Genomic DNA, 26,892 nt, shown 5'->3' with positions numbered 1-26,892 from the left:
GCCAGACACTCTTAGCACATCAGTGGTCATTCCTGCCTGTATCACTCCTGCATCAACCCTAGCGGATCAGGAAATCCACTTACCAATTGCATGCGAGTTAAGCCATCCCGGGTGAAGCCACTCAGCCAATCAAATCTGTGCATTCCTGGCAATAAACGTTGCGACTCTGAATATGGACAGATGAAAGAGGTGAGAAGTGAGTGACAGACGGAAAGACGAGTGAGCGATACAGGGAGAGAAGACAGAGAGAAGAGTGCATGAGTGCGGTACCTGAAACCTTTCTTCAGGGGAAACAGAAACAGACATTTTTATTTTTCAAAAATTAAGCACCTGATTTTAAGATGTACAATTTTATATATCGCACTGATTCAAATGTGGAGATTGTGCAAAAGTTTAATTGAGATATTAAGTTGACTGTGTTAACCGTGTGATACGTTTCCTTGTTTAATTTGTCAAATTTCATTGATATTTTGTCAAATTTCATTTTGTCAAATTTCATTTTGTCAAATGTGAAGACCGTTCCAATGTGGGGGCTTTTTGTTGACAGGAAATGATGATTACTGTAACAAGCAGAGAAGAAAATAAATCCTCAATTCCAATTTGTGCATCTGTAACCTAATAGTTATTTTTGTGGTAGAAATACCACAAATGGAGTGTTCTCACAGAGAGAGAAGTAAAACAGATGAAAAGAGTTGTGACTTCTGAGAAGACACAACAATCATCACCTCTCAAACCACCATCTGTGCATGACAAGATGCGGTAATGCTCATTTGAAAGGAAAGTTTGCCATCTGCAGGCAGTGAATATTATCTTCCCCTGTTTGAGTTTTGGGGGGGATCTTGGGACTAACTTACACTTGCCCTTCAACACAACACACCTTTGTATCATATTAATCTCTACTTTAAATAAAAACATACAGAAATAAAATGTGTTAATGTCTTTACTATTGCATAAATCAATGGCTTAAGCGCTTCATAATCAGACAAGTGAGTCTAACAGGAAAATCATAGCCACATCACTTACGTTATATTTGTGTTCCCCAGAATAACAAATCTGACTCTTTCTATTTCTCTCCGTGACTTTCTATAGGTGAAGCAGGTTGGGCTAGAACTGTTTAGGCCTGCGTATGTACACCTTCATTGTACGTTTTATGCTGTTATTGTTATGTCTTTGAGTAATAATGCATGCTTATTCTAAATTCCATTCTGAATTCTATAATTTTTCCATTTTCTGTATTTATCTGTCCTTGTTTCAGCCCTTGTGCTACCCAAACATCCAAATTCCCTCTCTATGAATCCACAGAGGCTTATTTTATCTTAACCTATCGTCGTATTTACAGTGTCTCACTCTCCTTGTGGCAGTGACGTCCATTTTCCTGGAAACATTCAGTTTGAGCAGCAACAGAAACACCCACCTTTATACATCGAGACCACTCTATGTTGAGCACAGTTCAGAGCTGCAGCCCTACTGCACGCATCGTGATGAACCTCACCTTGGTAACAGCTTTATTCTGTAAGTATATCTACTAATAATTTTCAATACAACTTTTAACCTCTTGTCAATATAGCAACCCAACAATCGTAATTGTTTGGTTGCTGTTAAATTACTACTTTATGGATAAATGTCACGCTGTTTGTTTCAGGCTGGATCTCCGTCTCAGTCGCTGAGTTTCACACTGTGGAGTCTCAGCCTGGTAAAGAAGTCACACTGCTCTGCTCCAACTTTACCAGATTACCCATTCACATATACTGGTTCAAATTAAGTAACAGCTCCAACAACAGCTGCATTTCCTATATGATGGTCTCTGATGGAAATACTTCATTCTGTGATGGATTTCAAAATGGCAAGTTTAATATGAAATCCAACACCACTACTCTCTTTCTGAGGATCAAACAATTGGAATTATCTGACTCTGGACTGTACTTCTGTGGATTTTACTCATATGGCAACTCAGCTATTGTCAGTGCAACATATTTAAAGGTTCAAGGTAAGTCCTTTCTGACTTTTGAAAAAAACTGATACGTCTACCCACAAGAAATAAAATATTTGTAAAAATGTTCATTTCATGATCTCTCTTGTAGAAACACTTAATGAAAAAGTAAAGCCGATGAGTGTGGTCCTGGGAGCTGTCATTATCATCCTCGTTGTAGCTGTCACTGGTCTGGTGGTCCAAATCAGTCATACAGGTATTTCTTAATTTTTATTTGAAAATGAACACTTTCCAAGAAGTACTGACAACTCCATTTTTGAACAACTAACAGACGAGATTTTCTGTTTCTGTCATGTAGCTCATAAAGACTCAAAGGATCCACAACGCAGTGAGGTAGTGAATTAGATTGATTAAATTGCTGTCTGGTTCAACTTTATTATAAATAATGATTTAAACACTAACCTGTTTGACATGAATATTTTTATTTACAGAATCTGGACTCTGATGAGCTGAAGGACGCCACTCTGACTTTCTATTCACCGACAATAATAAGGAGGAGGCCTGCATCAGAGAGAGCAGTGGAGACTCATGTTGTTTATTCTGCTTGCACATAGACTCAGGGAGCTTATTTCAAGCTTATTTTTGTTTTGCTGTCTGTGCCCCCATATCCCCACTGTCTCTCTCAACCAAAAGTGTGTCATGTCGTTTTGACAAAAGGATATGCGCGGGAGTGGAGGTGTGAATGAGTTTCACCTCCCTCGTTTGACAGGAAGAGACAGCACGGTGTGGTCTGAGCCTGACTAAGGTGAAAAACCATGAGGTCTGTTGACTCTGTGAGAATAAAGTCTGAAATGAAAAGCAGAGACTACTGGCTGACTTTCTTGTGTCATGAAGAAAAAATCATCAGCTTCATTTGAAAAACAGTGTGATATTGTGTATGTCAACATAACTGTGTATAATAACGTGAGCAAATACATCTTTACAATAGAATTTGACCCAATCTGCCATGTTGCACACCATTCTGTGGTGACAAACATCTCTGACTGTGAGGTATCTGCATCTCTATCATGAATGATCGGCCTTCAGTTCTCAGGACCCTCACCTCACACCTTGAAGGCCTTCATGTTCCCATAGAATAACTTATAAAGTGAAGGTGTGCTTTATGTTTTGATCTCACAGCACATTGTTGGTGTTGTCATGGCTCCCCTCCTCATGGGTCACACTTGAAAGACTAAGCGCCCGCACAGTCTCACACTTTCTTGCGAAAAGATAGCTGTTGCAAAAGTGTCACTTGCACGTTCTCATTTCAAAGCATTTACTCTGCTCAGAGCAAAAACCACGGCAGATGAAGGTCCCATCCATCTCCACTGCCTTACAAACATTAACCAAGAGCTCTCATTGGGCAGGTAAGATTTCAACTGATATTAATGCTACATTTAATCAACTTCTTTCGGGTGTACATTAGTAAGGAGTAAGTAAGGATCATGTGCGCTTTTTTTTTTACACTCAAGAAGATTATTTAACTGCAGCATTTTCTTCAATAGTATGAATGAAGCACATTACAAATATATCATTGTCAGGTATGAATATGGCTCCCTGTTAGATGTACTAGCTTTGATATGTTTTTAGAGATTTGTTTGAGCTTGAGAACAAATCACATCAGCGAACTAATACATTTGTTGGGAAATTAGTGTTTTCCGAGGTCATGTTATGAGAAGATTATAATTCAGCACATAGTGCAGGTGCCTCTTAAAGAACACATTCTTTTTTAAAATAAGTGTTACATAGCTCTATATTACAACAGTAATAAGGGATAGAGTGTTTGGTCGGTAACCCGTGTATAACTACTGTATATACATAGTTACTTCTGGTTTGGTCACAGCTCTTCATTGAGGTATATATAATAGTAGGTCACAATATTGCGTGGTGCTAATTTACTCTCACACATGAAAGCCGGATCACCACCGCTTAGAAACATTGCTATATACTTCTGCAAAAAGCCTCACAATAGAACCACAGCCTCTGATGTTGTCTGTGGTAAGCAGTGATGGGCAGTAACGCGTTAGAAGTAACGCGTTACTGTAATCCGATTACTTTTTTCAAGTAACGAGTAAAGTAAGGGATTACAATAGCAAAAACAGTAATTAGAATACTGTTACTTTCCCGCAAGCAGGTTGCGTTGCTGCGTTACTTAACCGTGATTTTTTTTGGAGACTGTCTCGTGAGTGACAATGACGTATGCAGGGCTGACTGCAGCGGCGGTCCCTCGCCGGACGCCTCTCGGTCCCCGCCTCCAGCAGCTGGAAGCGCCTCGCCCGCGATCTCGCTTGAGGGTCGGAGGGTGATGCGCCGTGGAAAGACCGTCAGAGCTGCGGAGGCGAGTAGCCGATGTCTGACGCACCGCTCTTTCGGAGACTGTAACGTAAACTCCCAGCGCAGCCGGTCTCATCCTGGCCGCTGCACCGTGCGCCCGCGAGTAGCACTCTCCTCTGAGGAGGAGAGGGGGCTCAGTGTCAACGTGTTACCCCCTTGCGTCTAGCCGGAGGGCGGAGGGACTGCGATTATGTCTCTTTATGTCAGACAAAAATGTACGACGCAGTCCCAGAAACAATGGCACTTTCTCAGCTCAACCATGGTTGTACTATTTTATAACTTAACACATCGTGTGCCTGTGTTTACATTTAGACTAGAGCTTCCTAGAGGAAAGATTTATAATTTAAGATTACTTTTTTGAATTTGAAAATTATCAACAGGTACTCCAATGAATTATTTGTTTATTGCTGCTTATTACTGAATTCATATCGAAGCATTTAAATCAATATTGAATCGAATTGCGACCTGAAGAATCAAAATCGAATCCTGAGGTTCTTAACAATACCCAGCCCTACTAGAAGAGGAGGGTAGTGATGCAAAGCCCCTTGGGAGCTGGTGCTACTGTAATATTGGCTCACACTGGGTTTGTTTATCTCATGTCTGACTGTTGTCCATTTATTTCCTGCTGCCACGAAAGGTCTATTGCTTTGTAGCGTATTCAGGCTGTGCATCATGTTTTTGAAAAGTAATGTAGTAAAGTAACTAGTAAAGTAACTAATTACTTTTGAAAAAAAGTAATCAGTAAAGTAACTGGATTACTTTCTTGGAGAAGTAATCAGTAACTAATTACTATTTCCAAGTAACTTGACCAACACTGGTGGTAAGTGAAGGTGATATATGAGGATGATGCGACACTCTGACGTGTCCTGATGTGGAAAAAGCATCTTCATCGGCAGAGAATCTCTACCATTTCATTATTTTACAGTACAGAGTGTAGCGGTTAGAGGCACCTGGTAGTAAGACTGCAGCCGGCAACCAACTGAATAACCATTGTCTAACCTTTCCTGACAGTGGCTGCTTAAAAACCCCAAAGGACCTCCCTGTGGCCAGTGTTTGGTTTGTCCATTCTGGGCTACTGTAGAACTCTGGCAGCGCAACATGGCGGTCTACATGAAAGAGGACCCGCTTCCTCTGTAGAAATAAAAGTTACATATCAAGGTAACAAAAGAACGAGTCATAGTTTCAGGTGGTAAAACACATATAAAATGAAAATATTCAGGCTCTACATGCCTTTTCGTCCAATGCCGATCTCAGTCTCTCACTCCTCTGGTACTCAGTACTTCTCCTTACCCAGCCCGTCGTGTCTTCACTTCCTTGTAGCCACAGTCGTGGTAATAGTCATTGCAACTCGCCTATGTACGGTTTCCCCTGTCCTCAAAACTGATCTCAGTGTTCAGACCAAGTTCAGTGACCAAAAATGTTTACTCCGCTAAACCCAGTTAAGCTGAGCTCCCATGATCCAAGGCCTCAATCCAAGCGACCTCAAGGGCCACTGGCTCCATGGTTTACTGAATCATGAGCTTATTTGCTAACAGTAACTAGCTACATCCAAGGATAGCGAAGAAAGAGCAGCTGCTGTCAGTTACTCTGATGATATGCTACCCCCGAGATTTTGGAGTTACCTTCAGATTTTGTTCATATTTTACAAATCAAACTTTTAAATGGAATTTTTTAAATTGTATTTGTGTGTAATAATACACTGCTGTATAATATATCCTGATATAGCACAAGAGCAGCTGATGAGGAAAAAGGACATCATAGATTACACTTCCTCATAGGGGATAGACGAATACACACACGAACGTTTCCTTTTCCTTAAACATGACCTAGATTGTAAGTGTTATTAAACAAGATCTCTTCTTTTTTTTTTTTTTTTCTTGCAGGCGTTGTTACTTTTCATGAGAGCATTTTTTTTTTGAGCCTGAGCGGCTGGATTAACCAAAGAACTCTCCGCCCCTTCGCGTCGGGTAATGTCTTTGTGGAGCACAGTTCAGACAAAACCATTGCAGTGGAGCAGTCAACCTGTGCGCATGATGATGAACTTTACCTTGATGACAGCTTTGTTCTCTACCTTTAGTAAGTACACCAACTAATTTTTTTTCTCAATACAACAATTGCTCATTTTGCTCCAATAATCTGCCAAAGCTTAAATGTTTAGACTGTTCATTGTTATCGTTTATAAGCATTGTTCTGGTTGTTGTTTGATTCAGGCTGGATCTCCGTCTCAGTCGCTGAGTTTCACACTGTGGAGTCTCAGCCTGGTAAAGAAGTCACACTGCTCTGCTCCAACTTTACCAGATATCCCATTCACATATACTGGTTCAAATTAAGTAACAGCTCCAACAACAGCTGCATTTCCTATATGATGATCTCTGACGGAAATACTTCATTCTGTGATGGATTTCAAAATGGCAAATTTAACATGTCATCCAACACCACTACTCTCTTTCTGAGGATCAAAGAAGTTGCATCATCTGACTCTGGACTGTACTTCTGTGGATTTTACTCAAATGGCAACTCAGTCATTGTCAGTGCAACATATTTAAAGGTTCAAGGTAAGTCCTGTCTGTCTTTTGAAAGAAGCAGATATGTCTACCCACAAGAGATAAAATATTTATAAAAAGTTTCATTTAAACAACTCTCATGTAGAAACGTTTGATGGAATAGCAAAGCTGATGAGCATGGTCCTGGGTGCTGTCATTATTGTCCTCGTTATAGTCGTCATTGGTCTGTTTGTCAAATTCAGGAAACATCATACAGGTATGTATTATGATTTAATTTGCAAAAAGTATCAACAGCATTACTTGAACAGTTAACTGACCAGATGTTATGTTTCTGTCATTTAGTAATTATTGTTTTTGTTTAGCTCATAAAGAGGGGTTGAATCCACAACCCAGCGAGGTAATCACATTTTAACCAGAGATTAAGATTGATCGAAGTGAATTATTTGATTTTTGCTGACAAACTCGACCATGTGAGATGTATGACTGTAAGTATTTCTATTCACAGAACCTCACCTCTAATGACCTGAACTATGCAGCACTCAGTTTCCAGCCGAAAGCAAAAAGCAGCAGAAGGCCTCGAGCAGAGCAACAGCTTGAGTCAAGTGCTGTGTATGCTGCCATCAGAAAGACTCAGGAAACAACTGGAACAGCAGCTCAGGGTGGAATCGTTTCTTCATCACGTTCAACATACGATGCTGGGGTTTTGCTTGAGCAGTAGCCGGATGGCCTTAATATCACTGTGAAAAGGTCTCTTTTTTTGCTTACGCTGTGTGTCTTAGATCTGAATCTGAGAGCAGACACAATTTTGTGTCTGATGGAGTAGTCAGCAGGGACAGTGATGAATGCTTAGAGTGTTTTGCAGCGAGAGTAAGATGGAGGTCTGCAGCAGTGGAGGTGTGAGTGAGGTTCGCATCACTGGTATGACAGGAAGAGACAGCGCTGTGTGGTCTGAGCATGGTAGAGGTGAAAACCATGAGGCCTGTGAGCTCTGTGAGAATACATCTTAAAGGGGAGCAGTAAATTATAGATGTCAGAAGTCTCTTCTGTAAAGCAGTCAAAATCAACACCTGTCTCTAAGAATAGTCATATAGATGTAGCTATATGCTCTCTCTCTCTAATACAGTACATTAACACATGCAGAAATTCTTTCGACATCATTCACTTTCTCTCAGGTGATATTTGCTCCTTCACTGGCTATACCTCCTGGCTAGTAATGCTAGCTGTAACATTAGCTTCAAGGCTATTGCTACCCTCTTTTACTAAATAAAATCTTCATTGTGTCTGAAAAAAGTAATTGAGAGTATTTTTGTTTAAAATAACATTTGGTTATCATTGCTCATATGTTAGAGAAATACTATTATTGCTGGCTTCCATGGGCCCTTCGCAATGTGGTGTGCTTCTGTAAAATAAACCTCCTATTCACTTTTTATGTCTCTTGTAAAGGCGTGAGAACATTTAGTGTGACATTTGTATAGACTAAGTCGAAAACATTCACTGTTCAGGCTTCACATCTTTGAGACATGACAAACCACTGCAGTACTACTGTACAGCAAGTGTAGTTCCCGTCATTGAAAACCTTTATTCACACCCAGTCTTCAGAGTGACTTAGTGTTGTACCTTCTCATCACTGGCCCAAAAGATGTAACCTTTCATAACCAACCCTAACTGATGTTAACTTTACATAATGTGAATACAACAGCCAACTGCATAATCATGCAGCACTTGGCTAATTGAACATGCCTAAGGCACAGTAGATGTACTGTCTCTTTGCAGTTTTTAACATATTTTCAACATGTTCAGAAACATAATTATGAAGATTATCTCAGATCTGTCTCTTTCTCTAAAGCATTTAGGAAATTGGGATTAACAAGCCAATGGCTGTCTGTCATACAAATTCTTTGAAATTAAATAATGGGGTTTTTTTTATATTTATCTTAATCATTTCTGTAGCAATCACAAATCACACTTTGATGGTAACATGGCAAAATGTTTTTTCATTGTATAGATTGTTCAAGCCTTAAATGATCCGAGCTAGATTATGTTTTTTCCACTTTAATGTTAGCCATGACTGAAGCCACCAAAGGAGAGGCAGAGTTGGAATAACAAAGCTGGTGAGTGTGTGTGATCCAAAAAAAACAGGGGTGTGTTACAGAGAGCTGGAGAGCTGGTACTGAATGATGAGTATGCTGCCATCAGTAAAACTCAGGACACAACTGGAACTGCAACTCTGGGTGGAAATGACCATCTGTATTATCCTCAGTTCAATGTGCCTACACGGCTAAACATTTTAACATTTCCACTGGCTGGGAAGTGGGTCGTTTTAACTAGTTCAAACTCATTTGTGTAGTCTATAACAATATATCACATGTTAGATCTAGTGTGAGGTCGTAGATCTAGTGTGAGCTCTTCAGTGCTGTCTGTGGCAGCCTGTGAGAGAAGTCTCAACCACAAGATGCCGGACCATCAGCTGCATGCTGCTGCTGCTCTCACAGTGCGAGCAACAGCCACAAAACACAACTCACAACTATTGCATGGGTGGATGTTTTTGTCGATGTCTCCTGTTGTTGAACGCACCACGGATAAAGACAAGACATACAAAGTCTCTGAACCTCATTTGATCATTGCAGTGTGCAAAAAAAACATAATGTATCAAATGGTTTATATTCGTAATGAGGAATACAAATGTATACGACAACCGCATGCCCATTGTTGCACTGTGGTGAGTGACATCAGTGAGTTATCTGTGTCTGTATCATGTTCCACAAGAGCAAGAAATGTTTCACAGTGAAAACAAACTTCCTCTTCTCTAAAAATACATCTCTCCTAAAAGTGTGAGAAGATTAAATAAAACAACAACAAAAGAAAACACTCACACTTGTTCAACTGAACATGGCTGTGGCAACTGTTTCTTTCTTTTTGCAGTGTGCACATATTCAAAACATTATCAGGGATATAAACGTAAAGAAGTTCCCCCAGAAAACATGGATGCTTATTTTGGTTTCCATGATTTGGCCCTTTTGTTTAAACTTAGGGTCACATGTTCATACAGAACAACATGAAGTGACACAATTTTGCTTTTAAAACAGGCAATCAGCCAACATGTGGTGGTCAACCAGCAGGTCCAAAGTGTTTGAACGACGTAATCTTTATCAGGGTTTTAAGATGACCTGGAATAACATCTAATTAAGCGCTGCCTGAGTGTAATTGACAATATGATGGGTGAACACTGTGTGAATATCAAGATGTAGTATATATAATAAACACACTCCGCCTCCTCGAACCCCATGGCATAACCCTAGTGTTATAAGGACCATCACAGTGACACGATCATACCCACAATGAGGAACTCCACTGTGTTAACAGCTTTACTTCTCTGCAGCCTCAGTAAGTACTGGTAATGATTTACTTTTCTGCTAAACCATATGAAGCCAATGATCCTCTGTCAGCTGAATGATGAATCTGTCTGCTGTTTGTTTCAGGCTGGATCTCTGTCTCAGGTTCTGAATCTCAGATTGTGGAGGTTCAGTCTGGTCAAGAAGTCACTTTGCAGTGCTCCAACTTTTCAAGTGCTATCACTCAGATAATCTGGTTCAGAGTGGTCAGTAGAAGCCAGCCCCGCTGCGTTTCCCACATGTTCAAGGCTACTGAACCTGCGAAACTCTGCGATGGATTTCAAAGTGGGAAATTTGAAATGCGCTCCAACATCTCCACTCTGTTTCTCAGAATCAAACAAGTGGACTCATCTGACTCTGGACTGTATTTCTGTGGAAATTATTTGAGCGGAGCCCCAGTTATTGTCAGTTCAACGTATGTACAGGTTCAAGGTAAGATTGTTGTACCAATGTAACATTTAGCTTTGGTGACCTATGCATAAGATTTTAGATTCATCAGATGGTTCAGCTTTTTAAATTCTCTTCTTTCACATACATATAATTTGTGTCCATTTAAATATTAGTCAGATCTGAAGTCACTGGAGATAAAATGTCTGATTCAGTGATTTTTCTTGTAGAAGTGTTTGGTGGAATAACAAAGCTGACCAGTGTGATCCTGGGCGGTCTAACTGTTTCTGTCATGATGGTCGTCATTTGTCTGGTTGTCAAAATCAAACAGTTTCAGAAAGGTGACTGGACATAGACTATGTGATCATGAAACTGATGAAAAGCCTATTGAACAGTGATTGACAGTTAACTAAGAGGGCATTAAATATCTGTCTTTCAGCTGATAATGAAGAACAGAATCCACAATGGAGAGAGGTGAGTCATGTTTTGAGATTCTTTTGATATATTCATTAAAACCTGACTCTGGTAGCTAATCTGGGAGTTATCTGATTCTTATTTACAGAATCTGGACTCTGATGACCTGAAGGATGTAGCACTGAGACTGTATTCAACAGCAATCAGAAACAGGAGGCCAGCATCAGAGAGGGAAGTGGAGACTTGTGTCATTTATTCGGCCAGTAGATAGACGCGGAGAGAAACTGTAACCGCAGCTCTGAACAGAACTTATGTTTATCATATTAATATGCGTTAGTGATTGTTGTCTCTAAGGGACAGGTAGGAGGAATTAAGATCATGTATGTATATGAAAAATGTCATGTTGTAATAAATATAACATATCCGTGCAAAATTGGCAATATTCTTGATAAAAAAAAATGGAAATGTGGAAATTGAATACCTGGACTGTGATATCATGCATGTGTGTAAAATATGCTAAATAAAATTTATTTTTCATTTTTTGTTATATTTCATTATAAAAATAACATTTATTTTTAATTGATAAACAGTTGAGTTTGTCATAACAAATGCGTTTGAAGCTCCAGCTGCCCATTATCCCTCGTGGTGCTGCACAGCACTCATCACTCATGAGATCTCAACCACAGGAAGTTTGGCCTTCAGCTCTCTGCGTCAATACCACAAGCAACACCATTCACGTTCTCAGAGAAAGAAATCTACCTCATAAAGAGTTGTTTTACAGTAATCTAAAGATAAACAGATTATTCATAGAGATGAGCATACATGTGGAGGTAAATCGAGCTCTTTGTGACCAAGCCATCTGTCACAGATCACACTCAGCACTTCAAACTCAAACCTCCACAAGTTGCATCAGTGTCCTAAAACTTGTAAAAAGATGCCTGAAGCAGCGTGACAGTTGCTCAGCCACATATGAAACCATTCACTCTGCGTCGGGCTGCACGTGTTACAGTTTTTATTGATTGCTTTGATGCAGCAGTCAACTCAAACTCCACATTTTCAAAACAGTTAACACACAGGCCGAAACAGTGGCACTCATGGTCATAATGACTCATTTTGTTTGCAAAAGGCTCTAACCGTGCCAAAACATTTAAAACATGCAACAAAAGCTAATTTTGCCTTCAAACAACACAACTTGCAAACAAGTGTATGAGCTCGTCCAATCAACCATTACACAGTGGACAACAAAATACAAAATACAGCACTCAGTGCGAATCAGTGCCCCATTGCTTGTCATTGTGGCCAATTACTCTACGTAGCTTTCATGCCAGTGCCATTTGTTGTCAAATTTTTTCTTTTTTCCGAACTGTGGCTGAAAACTGAAATACTGTAAATATTACACAAAAGACATGGAAACCAAAATAAAATCTATTAGAGTATAAGAAAATAAGAAAGCTGGTAGTCTCATAGTTCACAAAACATTTCTGCAGCTTCACAGCAAGCATTTTCCTGAACAACTGACCTGTTTTAAAACATAGAAAAGAAGTTAAAGATATAAAATATTACAGTAAAGTATAACAATCTATTACTGTAGAGTATAAGAAATAGCCACTATTGATACTCAGTCTCTTCTGTCTTGACGATGGGGCCACATGGCCTCATCCACATCACATTCATTATCCTCTCTTGCAATGAACCAAGGGAAAAATCTTCTTGCATGCTATCCAACCTTGACATTCCTCTGCACCTATTTCTCACTCTCATCTGCCTTAAACCTCTTCAATCCATGTTGGCAAAGAACAACACAGCCGCTGCACTTTTTAAGGCCTGCAGACTGATTGCTCATTGAAGATTTGTGTTTAGGAGTGTCAAACAGGTGCTTTAGTGATTTCATACTGATGTAGGTAGTTTCTAATAGTTAGGAACAGATGGTTTCTGTTTGGTTACCATAGCTAAAACAATGGAGTTTGGACTGCTTGAATGACGTCCGTGTTAACTGTTCTGCAAAAGGGTGGAGAAAATGTGTCAATCCAATGAGAAAGGGTTAACACATTTGCAAGAGGTGTCTTGTGCTCTGCTGAGACAGTGAAGATGAAAACCAAGTGGATCCCAGTTTGTTTAAGCAGGTCAAAGCAATCAATAAAAACTGTAAAGACATGACAGATCGCAGTGAAGCTTGTGAAATGAAGAAAATTGGGATTAACAAGCCAATGGCTGTCTGTCATATCAATTCTTTGAAATAAAATAAACATATTTATCTTAATCATTTCTGTAGCAATCACAATTCACACCTTGATGGTAACATAGTGAAATATTTATTTCATTGTGTAGATTTCTGATGCCTTTAATGATCTGAGCTAGATTCTGTTTTTTGTTTTTTTGTTTGTTTGTTTTCATTTTAATGTTAGCCATGACTGAAGCCACCAAAGGAGAGGCAGAGTTGAATTTAGTGTCATGACGCTCGTGGAATAACAAAGCTGGTGAGTGTGTGTGATCCAAAAAAACAGGGGTGTGTTACAGAGAGCTGGAGAGCTGGTGCTGAATGATGAGTATGCTGCCATCAGTGAAACTCAGGACACAACTGGAACTGCAACGTTGGGTGGAAATGACCATCTGTATTATCCTCAGCCCAATGTGCCTACACAGTGAAACATTTTAACATTATCACTGGTTAAGAAGTGGGTCATTTTAACTAGTTCAAACTTATTTGTGTAGTATATAACAATATATCACATTAGATCTAGTGTGAGGTCTTAGATCTAGTGTGAGGTCTTCAGTGCTGTCTGTGGCAGCCTGTGAGAGAAGTCTCAACCACAAGATGCCGGACCGTCTGCTGCATGTTGCTGCTCTCACAGTGTGAGCAACAACCACAAAACACAACTCACAATTATTGCATGGTTGGATGTTTTTGTCAGTGTCTCCTGTTGTTCAACGCACCACGGATAGAGACAAGACATACAAAGTCTCTGAACCTCATTTGATCATTGCAGTATGCTGCAAGTCTGACTTAAATACATGATGTATCAAATAGTTTATGTATTTGCAATGAAGAAAACAAATGTATACAACAACCACATGCCCATTGTTGCACTGTGGTGACAGACATCAGTTAGCGATCTGTGTCTGTATCATGTTTCACAAGAGCAAGAAATGCTTCACAATGGAAACAAACTCCCTCTACTCTAAAAGTAGATTACGAGTTGGACATGCTACATGCTTCAGAGAGTGGTGTAGATGGCAGACTACAGTGCCTTTATCCAGCAGCTGTTGGAGGCTTCTGTAAAAATCTCCCGCGTGCATCTGGACAGTTATAGAGTAAATCAGCCTGATTAAAACTGTACAAGCAAAAGACATGTAGCTGCAGCAGACAGAGAAGGAAAAAAACAATTATCATAAAGTACTGGTGATGATGCCAATAGACAGTAACTGTTTTAAGTAGCGTACACAGTGTACAATATATTTGCTGTAAATTTAACAACTTAAATTAAAAAACAACAAAAGAAAACACTCACACTTGTTTAACTGAACATGGCTGTGGTAATTGTTTCTTTCTTTTTGCAGTGTGCACATATTCAAAATATGATCAGGGGCATAAACGTCAAGAAATTCCCCCAAAAAACATGGATGCTCATTTTGGTTTCCATGATTTGGCCCTTTTGTTTAAAATTAGGGTCACATGTTCATACAGAACAACATGAAGTGACACAATTTTGCTTTTAAAAAAGCCAACATGTGGTGGTCAACCAGCAGGTCCAAAGTGTTTGAACAACGTAATTTTTATCAGGGTTTTAAGATGACCTGGAATAACATTTAGTTAAGCGCTGCCTGAGTGTAATCAACAATACAATGGGTAAACACTGTGTGAATATCAAGATGCAGTATATATAATAAACACACTCCGCCTCCTCGAACCCCATGACAGGATCCTGGTGTTATAAAGCACCATCACAGTGACACGATCATACGCACAATGAAGAACTCCACTGTGTTAACAGCTTTACTTCTCTGCAGCCTCAGTAAGTACTGGTAATGATTTACTGTACTGATAAATCATATGAAGCCAATGATCCTCTGTCAGCTGAATGATGAATCTGTCTGCTGTTTGTTTCAGGCTGGATCTCTGTCTTAGGTTCTGAGTTTCAGGCTGTGGAGGTTCAGTCTGGTCAAGAAGTCACTTTGCTGTGCTCCAACTTTTCAAGTGCTATCACCCAGATAATCTGGTTCAGAGTGGTCAGTAGAGGCCAGCCCCGCTGCGTTTCCCACATGTTCAAGGCTACTGAACCTGCGAAACTCTGTGATGGATTTCAAAGTGGAAAATTTGAAATGAGCTCCAACATCTCCACTCTGTTTCTCAGAATCAAACAAGTGGACTCATCTGACTCTGGACTGTATTTCTGTGGAAATTATTTGAGCGGAGCCCCAGTTATTGTCAGTTCAACATATGTACAGGTTGAAGGTAAGATTGTTGTACCAATGTAACATCTAGCTTTGGTGGCCTATGTGTAAGATTTTAGATTCATCAGATGGTTCAGCTTTTTAAATTCTCTTCTTTCACATACATATAATTTGTGTCCATTTAAATATTAAACAGATTTGAAGTCACTGGAGATTAAATGTCTGATTCAGTGATTTTTCTTGTAGAAATGTTTGGAGGAATAACAAAGCTGACCAGTGTGATCCTGGGCGGTCTGACTGTTTCCGTCATGATGGTCGTCATTTGTCTGGTTGTCAAAATCAAACAGCTTCAGAAAGGTGACTGGACATAGATTATGTGATCATGAAACTGATGAAAAGCCTATTAAACAGTGATTGTCAGTTAACTGAGAGGGCATTAAATATCTGTCTTTCAGCCAATAATGAAGAACAGAATCCACAATGGAGAGAGGTGAGTCATGTTTTGAGATTCTTTTGATATATTCATTAAAACCTGATTTTGGTAACTAATCTGGAGTTATCTGATTCTTATTTACAGAATCTGGACTCTGATGACCTAAGGGATGCAGCACTGAGACTGTATTCAACAGCAATCAGAAACAGGAGGCCTGCATCAGAGAGGGAAGTGGAGACTTGTGTCATTTATTCGGCCAGTAGATAGACGCGGAGAGAAACTGTAACCGCAGCTCTGAGCAGAACTTATGTTTATCATATTAATATGCGTTAGTGATTGTTGTCTCTAAGGGACAGGTAGGAGGAATTAAGATCATGTATGTATATGAAAAATGTCATATTGTAATAAATATAACATATCCGTGCAAAATTGGCAATATTCTTGATAAAAACAAGAGGTGGAAATGTGGAAATTGAATACCTGGACTGTGATATCATGCATGTGTGTAAAATATGCTAAATAAAGTAATTTCATTATAAAAATAACATTTATTTTTACTTGATAAACAGTTGAGTTTGTCATAACAAATGCGTTTGAAGCTCCAGCTGCCCATTATCCCTCGTGGTGCTGCACAGCACTCATCACTCATGAGATCTCAACCACAAGAAGTTTGGTCTTCAGCTCTCTGCATCAATACCACAAGCAACACCATTCACGTTTGCAGAGAAAAAAATCTACCTCGTAAAGAGTTTTTTTTACAGTAATCTAAAGATAAACAGATTATTCATAGAGATGAGCATACATGTGGAGGTAAATCGAGCTCTTTGAGACCAAGCCATTTGTCACAGATCAAACTCAAACCTCCACACGTTGCATCAGTGTCATACAGCTTGTGAAAAGATGCCTAAAGCAGCGTGACAGTTGCTCAGCCACATATGAAACCATTCACTCTGCATCGGGCTGCACGTGTTGAAGACATGACAGAACGCAGTGAAGCTTGTGAAATAAAGAAAATTGGGATTAACAAGCCAATGGCTGTCTGTCATATCAATTCTTTGAAATAAAATAAACATATTTATCTTAATCATTTCTGTAGCAATCACAATTCACACTTTGATGGTAACATGGTGAAGTTTTTGTTTCATTGTGTAGATTGTTGAAGCCTTTAATGATCTGAGCTAGATTCTGCTGTGGATTTTTTTTTTTTTTTTTTTCATTTTAATGTTAGCCATGACTGAAGCCACCAAAGGAGAGGCAAAGTTGAGTTTAGTATTCTGAGGCTCGTGGAAAAACAAAGCTGGTGAGTGTGTGTGATCCAAAAAAACAGGGGTGTGTTATAAAGAGCTGGAGAGCTGGTGCTGAATGATGAGTATGCTGCCATCAATAAAACTTTGGACACGACTAGAACTGCAACTCTGGGTGGAAATGACCATCTGTATTATCCTCAGCCCAATGTGCCTACACGGTCAAACATTTTAACATTATCACTGGTTGAGAAGTAGGTCGTTTTAACTAGTTCAAACTCATTTGTGTAGCATATAACAATATATCACATGTTAGATCTAGTGTGAGGTCTTCAGTGCTGTCTGTGGCAGCCTGTGAGAGAAGTCTCAACCACAAGATGCCAGACCGTCAGCTGCATGCTGCTGCTCTCACAGTGTGAGCAATGTGGATGTTTTTGTCGATGTCTCCTGTTGTTGAACGCACCACGGATAAAGACAAGACATACAAAGTCTCTGAACCTCATTTGATCATTGCAGTATGCTGCAAGTCTGACTTAAATACATGATGTATCGAATAGATTATGTATTTGCAATGAAGAAAACAAATGTATACAGCAACCACATGCCCACTGTTGCACTGTGGTGACAGACATCAGTGAGCTATCTGTGTCTGTATCATGTTCCACAAGAGCAAGAAATGTTTCACAATGAAAATAAACTTCCTCCTGTCTAAAAATACATCTCTCTTAAAAGTGTGAAATGATGTAGGGTGATCAGGGCTGGCTCTGACCATTTTGGTGCCCTAGGCGAGATTACGAGTTGGACATGCTACATGCTTTCAGAGAGCGTAAATGGCGTGTAAACAGCGTGTAAATGGCAGAGTAGAGGGTCCTTCTCCAGCGGCTGTTGGAGGCTTCTGCAAAAATGTCCCGAGTGCATCTGGAGAGTTATAGAGTAGATCAGCCTGATTAAATTCGTACTAGCAAAAACATGTAGCTGCAGCAGACAGAGAAGGAAAAAAAAACAATTATCAAAAAGGACTGGTGATGATGCCAATAACAGTAACTGTTTTAAGTAGCGTACACGGTGTACAATATATTTGCTGTAAATTTAACAACTTAAATAAAACAACAAAAGGGTACAATCACTCTTGTTTAACTGAACAAGGGTGCGGTAATTATTCTTTCTTGTTGCAGTCTGAACATATTCACAACATGATCAGGGACATAAACGTCAAGAAATTTCCCCAAAAAACATGGATGCTCATTTTGGTTTCCATGATTTGGCCCTTTTGTTTAAAATTAGGGTCACGTTTTCATACAGAACAAGGTCAAATGACACAATTTTGCTTTTAAAACAGGCAATCAGCCAACATGTGGTGGTCAACCAGCAGGTCCAAAGTGCTTGAATAATATATTTTTTTATCAGGCCTTTAAGATGACCTGGAATAACATTTAGCAAAAGACTGCCTGAGTGGAATTGACAATACGATGGGTAAACACTGTGTGAATATCAAGATGCAGTATGTATAACACACACTCTCCGCCTCTTCTAACCCCATGACAGGATCCTAGTGTTGTAAAGCACCATCACAGTGACACGATCATACGCACAATGAGGAACTCCACTGTGTTAACAGCTTTACTTCTCTGCAGCCTCAGTAAGTACTGGTAATGATTTACTGTACTGATAGATCCTATGAAGCCAATGATCCTCTGTCAGCTGAATGATGAATCTGTCTGCTGTTTGTTTCAGGCTGGATCTCTGTCTCAGGTTCTGAGTCTCAGACTGTGGAGGTTCAGTCTGGTCAAGAAGTCACTCTGCTGTGCTCCAACTTTTCAAGTGCTATCACTCAGATAATCTGGTTCAGAGTGGTCAGTAGAAGCCAGCCCCGCTGTGTTTCCCACATGTTCAGGGTTACTGAACCCGCAAAACTCTGTGATGGATCTCAAAGTGGAAAATATGAAATGCGCTCCAACATCTCCACTCTGTTTCTCAGAATCAAACAAGTGAACTCATCTGACTCTGGACTGTATTTCTGTGGACATTATCTGAGCGGATCCCCAGTTATTATCAGTTCAACGTATGTACAGGTTGAAGGTAAGATTGTTGTACCAATGTAACATTTAGTTTTGGTGACCTAAGAGTAAGATTTAAGATTGATGGAAGATGGTTCAGCTTTTTAAATTCTCTTCTTTCACAAAAATGTAATTCATTTCCATTTAAATATTAATCTGATCTGAAGTCACTGGAGATAAAATGTCTGATTCAGCGATCTTTCTTGTAGAAGTGTTTGGTGGAAAAACAAAGCTGACGAGTGTGATCCTGGGCGGTTTGACTGTTTTCCTCATGCTGGTCGTCATTTGTCTGGTTGTTAAAATCAAACAGCTTCAGAAAGGTGACTGGAGTTTTGTTGTATTTTTCACATCCTATTTTTTTTTTTGTTTTAAGTTGCGTATATGATAGACAAATCCACAACTTCCTATTCCACAAAATGCATCAACAGCTATATTTAAAACAGTGTCAACTAACCAGACATTTTGTCCGTGTCATTTCTAGCTCTTGCTGAAGGACAGATTCCCCAACAGATAGAGGTAAATTTAAGTTGCATCTTTAAATCTTTGTATTTCAGCACAACACTTCAAGTCCTTTGTCTGCTAGGTGAGATGAGTGACTGAACATTCTTTCATTCACAGACCTCAGCTGAACTGAACTATGCTGCAGTGACATTTCGACCGAAAACAAAATCACACCAGAGGTCTGAAAAAGAAGTAGAGACTGCTATTTATTCAGCCACGAGATAGACCCAGGAAGCACCTGGAACTGCTGCTGCAAGTGGAAATTTTGCTTTATTATTTATAAACTGATGTGCATTAGTGTGGTTGGTTGCTGTACCGGCACTTCAAACTTTAAACTATGTTTTTTGCTCAATATTCTTGCTCAGGCTGATTTTTGTTTTTTTGTCAGCTTCCTCATTTCTTGAATTTTGCCTTTCTTATTTCAGTCTGGGAGCAGACATACATGATTGGAGTTTGATAAAGAGGAACCAGTTAAATGACTGTCAGCAACAGTGTAGTTTCAAACATAAAAATTAGTTTAAGTCAGTGACTTTAAAACAGGATAGGAAGAGACAGCATAGTAAGGTCTGATCACGGCTGAAGTGGAAATCACGTGGCCTCTATCACGAGAGAGGTGTCAGAACTTATGAAAAGATGCTACACAACCTTGTCATGAACCCTCAAGTCTAGAGGCTGCATACAATTCAGAGAGGTGCCATCTATCTGCACTAAGCTGGATGCAAGTGTGTCTGCAGCTACGTGAAGGATCCCAGATCAGGTCAGACACAAAATCTAAAGCTTTATTTAAGCATGATTTCATATTTGCCAGTCTGCCCCTAAACATCCATGTTTTAAACTAACTTACCACTGGCCTGCTAGTAACATTTAACCTGTTTAAGCATCCCGTATTATGTAATATCAAAAGTCTATATTCAAGTCTATATTCAGAAACTGTGCCTTTAGACGAGCTGGGTGTCTGTAAGGTTGTGATGTCACAGTTAAACAGTCACTGCCCTAGGCCACGCCTCCAGAACATCTTCGGCAGCAGAGTTGATGTAGAAACTCAAGTGGACGGTGCCTGCTCAGGCCTGTGAAAACTGACCAATCAGAGCACACTGGACTTAAAGAGACAGGCACCGAAACAGAGCATTCAGACAGAGGGTGAAAAGAGGTGTGGCATTTTTATTTTCATCCATAGAAATCAGCCCCATTTCCACCATGTACAACTTTTTTGAACCTGTTCACCCTGCAATAGAAGACAAATGAAAAAATAAAAGTAAAAATACAACAACAGGTCCCCTCTCTCTTTTTCATTGTGAGTGTGCTTTGTGTGGTTGGTTTGAAAGAGTTACAGTCTCAGTTGGCTGAACCACAGGAAGATTGGTCTTCAGCTACATGCCATTTTCTGCAGTGTGTAACTTTCACAGTGTAAAAAAAAAACCCACCCTATAAAAAACTAGGAATAAAACCAGAGACTTCAGACAAGGCTGTTTTCGTGGCTTTTGCACATCCTTGCATTGTAATGTCAATACTTATGAAGCCAACACATCATCCTCATTAGTCAAAATGCATTTAAAGCAATGTTTTTGGATAATGGTTCATTGTAATGAGTTGATCAGACCTATTGTTTGTTCTTTAGCAAATAATGTAATGCAGCATTCAGAAAGACTTCCAGAATCCATACCTCCAATTGACTTTTGTATGGTCTTACTTGTGTTCATATATTTATTATGTTTCATATTGTTTAATACAGTTTAGATACCATCTTACATTGTTTCTGCAGCCATTATTTCAGATACATTCTTAAAGTTTGCCGTGCTTAAATCCAATGTGCAATTTCCTAGTATCAATAGAATAGATTCTTTACCATTTGAAACAATTTTTAGTCGATATGTAGCCTGGAAGGCCAACTTGCCGAGCACAGATCGATGTAGTTGGATCGTAGGAATATAAATCGATTCATCGATGTAGTAGATGAATCAATTTATAGGGTATTGAGAGAGCCTCAATATTACTGAGGTGAAAACTATGAGGTCTGTTAACTTGAAGCTTTTACTGTCCAGCTGACAAGATCTGAAACATGCATACTGAATAAATATAATGCTTTAACTCTAGTGTTAAATCATGCATGTGTGGGAAAATATGCTGTCTGAATGAAAAATAAAATGCGTGGTATGAGCTTCACTTGCCCACTGTTCCACTGTGGTAATAAAACAAAGGTGTCTGTATCAGTGAGCTATCTGTATCATGGCTGAGGTGTCACCTACAGGAAGCTTGGCCTTCGCTTCTCTGCATCATAACCATACCAGAGAAAAGCGTTCATGTTTCCACAGTACAAAAATAACTCAAAGACCCCTCAACACTGTCTTGAAAGTAAACTGTAACCACAGTTCTATTAACACTACATTATGGGAAAGCAGTGATGATGCCAGTGCTAATGATGCTAATGTTTGATCAGGCCAGTGCACCCAGTGTTGAGCAGAGCAATAAAGTCAATTGTATAAAACTTTTTCTGTTCATTAAACGTGTCCACGGTAAATGTTTCTGTCCTCTATATGAAACGTGTTCAGGAGCATAAACAGCAAGACAATTCCCCAAATTGGGTGTTCATTTTAATTTTCATAATTTTTTTGGTAGGGTAAAAGTCACTTTTTTAACAGAACAAGATGACAAAATGGAAAAATGAGCAGCTGGAATTTGCTTTTAAATCTAATTTTTTATATTTTTTTAAGAAGATACCCGGCAACATGTGATGGTCAACAAGCATTTATATTGTAATGGAATAGTGTGGATCTTGATTACCTGCAACAACAAAACTCTCAATGTATAACTGTATGACTTTGTGGCCTTGCGAACATGATGGGTTAACACTGTGTCACCGTACACCTCTTAAGTCACGTATTAAGGCCTGGATTGTATTGGGTTCTTCTCTCAAAAGCATTGGTGTGGTCAGCGCACGTGACACTATGCAGTATATACGTGAAAAGAAAAAGAAAAATCACTCCGCCTCTTCAAATTCCTTGACAAGAGCTCAGTGACATGCCCATACGCATAATGAGTAACTTCAATGTGATGAAAGCTTTACTTCTCTGCAGCCTCGGTAAGTACTAAAACTATTAAACTACTGTTCTTGATTCAATTATATAAGACCACTGATTATATTGCTGTTGCTTTAGCTGACAGCTTATTGATGACTCTCTCTGCTGTTTGTTTCAGGCTGGATCTCTGTCTCGGGCTCTGACTCACAGACTGTGGAGGTTCAGACTGGTGATGATGTCTCTCTGCTGTGCTCCAACTATACCAGTTCCCCAACTCAGATAATCTGGTTCAGCGTGGTCAAGAGAAGCCAGCCCCACTGTGTTTCCCACATGTTCAAGGCTACAGAACCGGCGACACTCTGTGATGGATTTAAAAGTGGGAAATTTGAAACAAGCTCCAACATCTCCACTCTGTTTCTCAGAATCAAACAAGTGGATTCATCCGACTCTGGACTGTATTTCTGTGGATATTCTTTAAACGGAGCCCCAGTTATTGTCAGTGGAACATATTTAGAGGTTCAAGGTAAGACTTTTGTAAGCTGTCTCTCCTCTGAGTGATTTGTTGCTTATTTTGTTTCATTTTTGTCACTCAAAAATGTAATTTGTCAATTTCAACGTAAATATCAATCAGATCTCAAGTGACTAGAGAGAAAATATAGAGTCTAATTCAGTGATCTCTCTGTAGAAGTGATTGGTGGAACAACAAGGCTGACGGGTGCGATCCTGGGCAGTCTGACTGTGGTCCTCGTGATCGTCGCCATTTGTCTGGCTGTTAAAATCAAAAAGCTTCAGAAAGGTAACTGAACTTAATTTTATTGCGTTTTCACACAGCCTCCCTATTTGCTGTCCTGCATGGCTGTAAGGTAAGGGGGGCTGAGCCTACCTGACAGAATCACCAGTGTGAGTGTGGAAGGAGGGTCCAAAGTGATGAATAAAGTTGGAACCAAGCAGCCAGAAATAAAGCCAGTGAGGAAGGAACCATAAACTGCAGCTCCTCGAGTGGCCACTTGAGGCTGTCTCCAAAAACCCCTGCAAGAGCCCATGTTAAAATCTTTTTCTTAATTCTATTAGTGCATCTTTCCTTTGATCCACTGCTTTATCTCTCTATTTATTTATTATTATTTATGTATAGTTATTTTTTACTGCCTTAAATCAGTTTCCGAGTGGTTTTTGTGGTGTGTCGGGGGTGCGTTTTCCCAGCTCGTGGGCCGTTACCATCAGGGGGTGCGCTGTGCTTGGTCTGCCATGGTGTTTGGGTGGTTGGTGTGTGTTGGGTGGCCCTTGGGTGCCAGGACCAGGACATGGACCAGCATTTTGCTGGAGTGGCCGTTGTTGTTTATTTCATCTGTGAGTGGTTTTGATGTTGTGGCTGATCGGTGTACATACAGTAAATGCATATGTGTGTGTGTTCCTGTTTGTGTGTGTGTGTGTGTGGGTGGGCTGGTGGGTGGATGTATGCCTGTATGTGTATGTGTTTGTGCTTTCTTTTCTTTTGTTGTCTTCTTGTTTTAATTTCTACTAGTTTGGCCTGACAGTTACATTATCTTCCAGTGTGTCCTGCTTTTGTTCTCTTATTATCTTATTATTATCATTATTTATTAAGGCAAAATAAGATTATAACTGTGTAATATATTCAGTTTCTTAAAAAAAAAATTGGGGGAAGGAATTTGGCATCAGGTCAAAAAGTGGGTTTGACAGAACCGAGTTTCTGACTTTGATGACTGTTCCATTGCACTTTTCCGTAAAAAAAACTTTTTTTAAAAACGCAATTGAAGGGTAATTGCAATGTTCATTTAGTATTAAATTAACATGTTTTAATATTTGAATTACATTTGACTTGTGAGGTTCGTTTCCAGTGTCAGCCCTGACCAATTTAGTGCCCTAGGCAAGATTTTAGCTAGCGCTCCCTTGTGTCGCAGTCAATTTCACCATCAGTTTTCTTACACTCACACAGACACTGCATATATATTTGGGAAAGCTAAGGTGTGGAGTATTAACAGTAACACTTTAACTGCACACAACTGCTATTTACTGATTAATAAACAAAGATACTCTTGTCCGAAGTAAGCTGGCAAGCCGGGTGGTTTCAATCTTGTGGGCATTGTGATTCCGCTACAGTATCAATGAATCTCTCTCGTTTTTTCTCCCCCCATTTGTGGCGCCCTCCCATGGATGACGCACCCTTAGAATCCACCTATACAGGCCTATATGCCTAGAGCTGGCTCTAGTCTTTTCAATAGTCCTATAAACAGCCGTGGGCAGACCCCATGACTTCTGGAGGAATAAACACCAGGAGTTGATAACAGCACTGAATATTTTTATAAACCTTTGGGAGTAAAAGGTGGATTTATCTCAACCTTGAATGCTGAATGAAAGGAAGGTACTTTACTTTATGAACGCATAGAGAGGAGATGGTATGGAGCCAGAACGGTGACTTTAAAATTTGGCATCCAAAAAAAAAATTGGCATTGAAAACAAAACCAGTACTGAAAAAAGAAACATTGTCATTGTAACACTTGTTTTGAAAACAGTTGTATTGGCATTGAAACAAGTATTGGCACTGAAAAAAGAAAGTAATTCAAATAATTCAAATCCGAAAATCTTATCATTTTATTTTATTGGGATTTCTTCAGATTTTTTCTTTATGTCACTTTTTTTTCAGTGACAGATTTTTTTTACAATGTCAGTTTTTTTTCAGTGTCACTGATTTTCAGTTTCAACTTTCTGTCACAGTTTTGGCGTCGAGAGCGAGGGGCCTGAGGGGAGGGGCAAGTAGAGCGTGGTTTGCATATCATTTGAGAAGGTAATGGCAGCAGCCTGCGGGAAGGCGGGGCTGGACGGCTGACAAAACTGACATTGTAAAAAAAATCTGTCACTGAAAAAAAAGTGACATGAAGAAAAAATCTGAAGATTGTCATTGAAAAATCCAAAAAAATCCCAATAAAATAAAATGATAAGATTTTCGGATTTGAATTATTTGAATTACTTTCTTTTTTCAGTGCCAATACTTGTTTCAATGCCAATACAACTGTTTTCAATACAAATGTTTCAATGACAATGTTTCTTTTTTCAGTACTGGTTTTGTTTTCAATGCCAATTTTTTTTTGGGATGCCAAATTTTAAAGTCACCGTTCTGGCTCCATAAGATGGGGTAAGGAAAGACAAGATAACTGGTCAGAAACAAATCACAACACAAGCACAGACACACACAGCCTTGGTGAAAGAGGTTCCTCGCTATCCTGCTGATACGTAGAGTATAGTATACTGTCTGTTCTGTCCACTTTTTTTGTGATTGTGTTTTTGGTTTGGTTACTCTCTGCATGTAAATGTCTATGAATGAACTGTATGTTGTTGGATTGCCAACACTGAAACACAGTCAGACCATGGGGGTGAACTGGCTTGGTCAATCAGGTCAGCAGAGAAATGATGGGTAAGCTCACTTTCTTTTACCTCTAGCCGAAAGCCAAACACAGTTTCAACTTATATATAGGCAACTAAGCCTAGGAAGCCCTAAGCAAGAGAGGACACAATCTCAGTGGTTGTGTGGCTGTGAACCAGTGATTTCCTGTTAAATAAAATGCATCAACAGTAATATTTAAAACTTTGTCAACTGACCAGCGTCTTGTTTCTGTCATTTAGCTTGTGCTAAAGAACAGAATCCACGACAGACAGAGGTGAAGTTCATGTAGTTTCATTGTTCAATCTTTGTATTTTAGTGCAATCACTTGCTTTTAATGATTTTGTCTTTTCCTCAAACACTTGGCCAAGTGAAACGACTGACTGGAAGTACTGTCCTTCACAGAGCTCAGATGACCTGAACTATGCAGCAGTGACTTTTCGTCCGATGTCAAAAAGAAACCACAGGCCTGCATCAGATGTCACTGCAGTTCAGACTCAGGAAGAAAATGAGGCCTCATCTCTAACATAGACTGATGCTGTTGTGTAGTTGGTGGGTTCACAGTCACTTTAAACCATCACCATATTATCAAAGTTACTATCAGGTTTTCATAAGAACTCTACTTTGTCACACTGCAGAGGGAAATGTTCATGTTCCCTTTTTTGTTATGTTTTTCTTGCTTCTTTATTTTGTCCTGTGTGTCATAGTTTTTACTGCCTTACATTTCAATCCGAGGATTAAATACCCACAACCAGGCTATAAAAACTCCCTAAACATCAGCAACTCATCACTTGTTTGACAGGAAGAGGTGGCACAGTGAGGTCTGATCATGACTGAGGTTAAAATCATGA

At 39.5% G+C, this 26,892-nt stretch overlaps 4 protein-coding genes across 4 annotated transcripts; all 4 read left to right on the top strand.

Moving 5' to 3' along the window:
* Positions 1-1,436: 1,436 nt before the first annotated feature.
* On the top strand, positions 1,437-2,791 carry LOC115588961 (uncharacterized). Its single transcript, XM_030429634.1, has 5 exons — positions 1,437-1,512; positions 1,643-1,987; positions 2,082-2,186; positions 2,289-2,323; positions 2,422-2,791. The coding sequence occupies exons 1-5, from the start codon at positions 1,437-1,439 to the stop codon at positions 2,542-2,544; spliced, it is 684 nt and encodes a 227-aa protein (XP_030285494.1). The 3' UTR covers positions 2,545-2,791.
* A 468-nt stretch (positions 2,792-3,259) lies between these two features.
* Positions 3,260-8,233, top strand: LOC115588971 (uncharacterized). The gene is made up of 6 exons (XM_030429649.1): positions 3,260-3,336; positions 6,187-6,379; positions 6,514-6,858; positions 6,953-7,063; positions 7,170-7,204; positions 7,313-8,233. The coding sequence occupies exons 2-6, from the start codon at positions 6,274-6,276 to the stop codon at positions 7,523-7,525; spliced, it is 810 nt and encodes a 269-aa protein (XP_030285509.1). The 5' UTR covers positions 3,260-3,336; positions 6,187-6,273; the 3' UTR covers positions 7,526-8,233.
* A 6,734-nt stretch (positions 8,234-14,967) lies between these two features.
* LOC115590414 (uncharacterized) lies at positions 14,968-16,302 on the top strand. The gene is made up of 5 exons (XM_030431770.1): positions 14,968-15,013; positions 15,109-15,453; positions 15,639-15,749; positions 15,865-15,882; positions 15,971-16,302. Exons 1-5 carry the CDS (start codon positions 14,968-14,970, stop codon positions 16,090-16,092), a joined length of 642 nt encoding a protein of 213 aa, XP_030287630.1. The 3' UTR covers positions 16,093-16,302.
* A 6,358-nt stretch (positions 16,303-22,660) lies between these two features.
* LOC115589431 (uncharacterized) lies at positions 22,661-26,572 on the top strand. Its single transcript, XM_030430270.1, has 5 exons — positions 22,661-22,706; positions 22,823-23,167; positions 23,330-23,440; positions 26,284-26,318; positions 26,447-26,572. The coding sequence occupies exons 1-5, from the start codon at positions 22,661-22,663 to the stop codon at positions 26,570-26,572; spliced, it is 663 nt and encodes a 220-aa protein (XP_030286130.1).
* Positions 26,573-26,892: the final 320 nt, after the last annotated feature.

The sequence above is a fragment of the Sparus aurata genome, chromosome 10 (genome assembly GCF_900880675.1).
Source record: "Sparus aurata chromosome 10, fSpaAur1.1, whole genome shotgun sequence".
Lineage (NCBI taxonomy): Eukaryota > Metazoa > Chordata > Actinopteri > Spariformes > Sparidae > Sparus > Sparus aurata.
The sequence above is the reverse complement of the archived record's forward strand: the minus strand, read 5'-3'. Positions and strand labels throughout refer to the sequence as shown.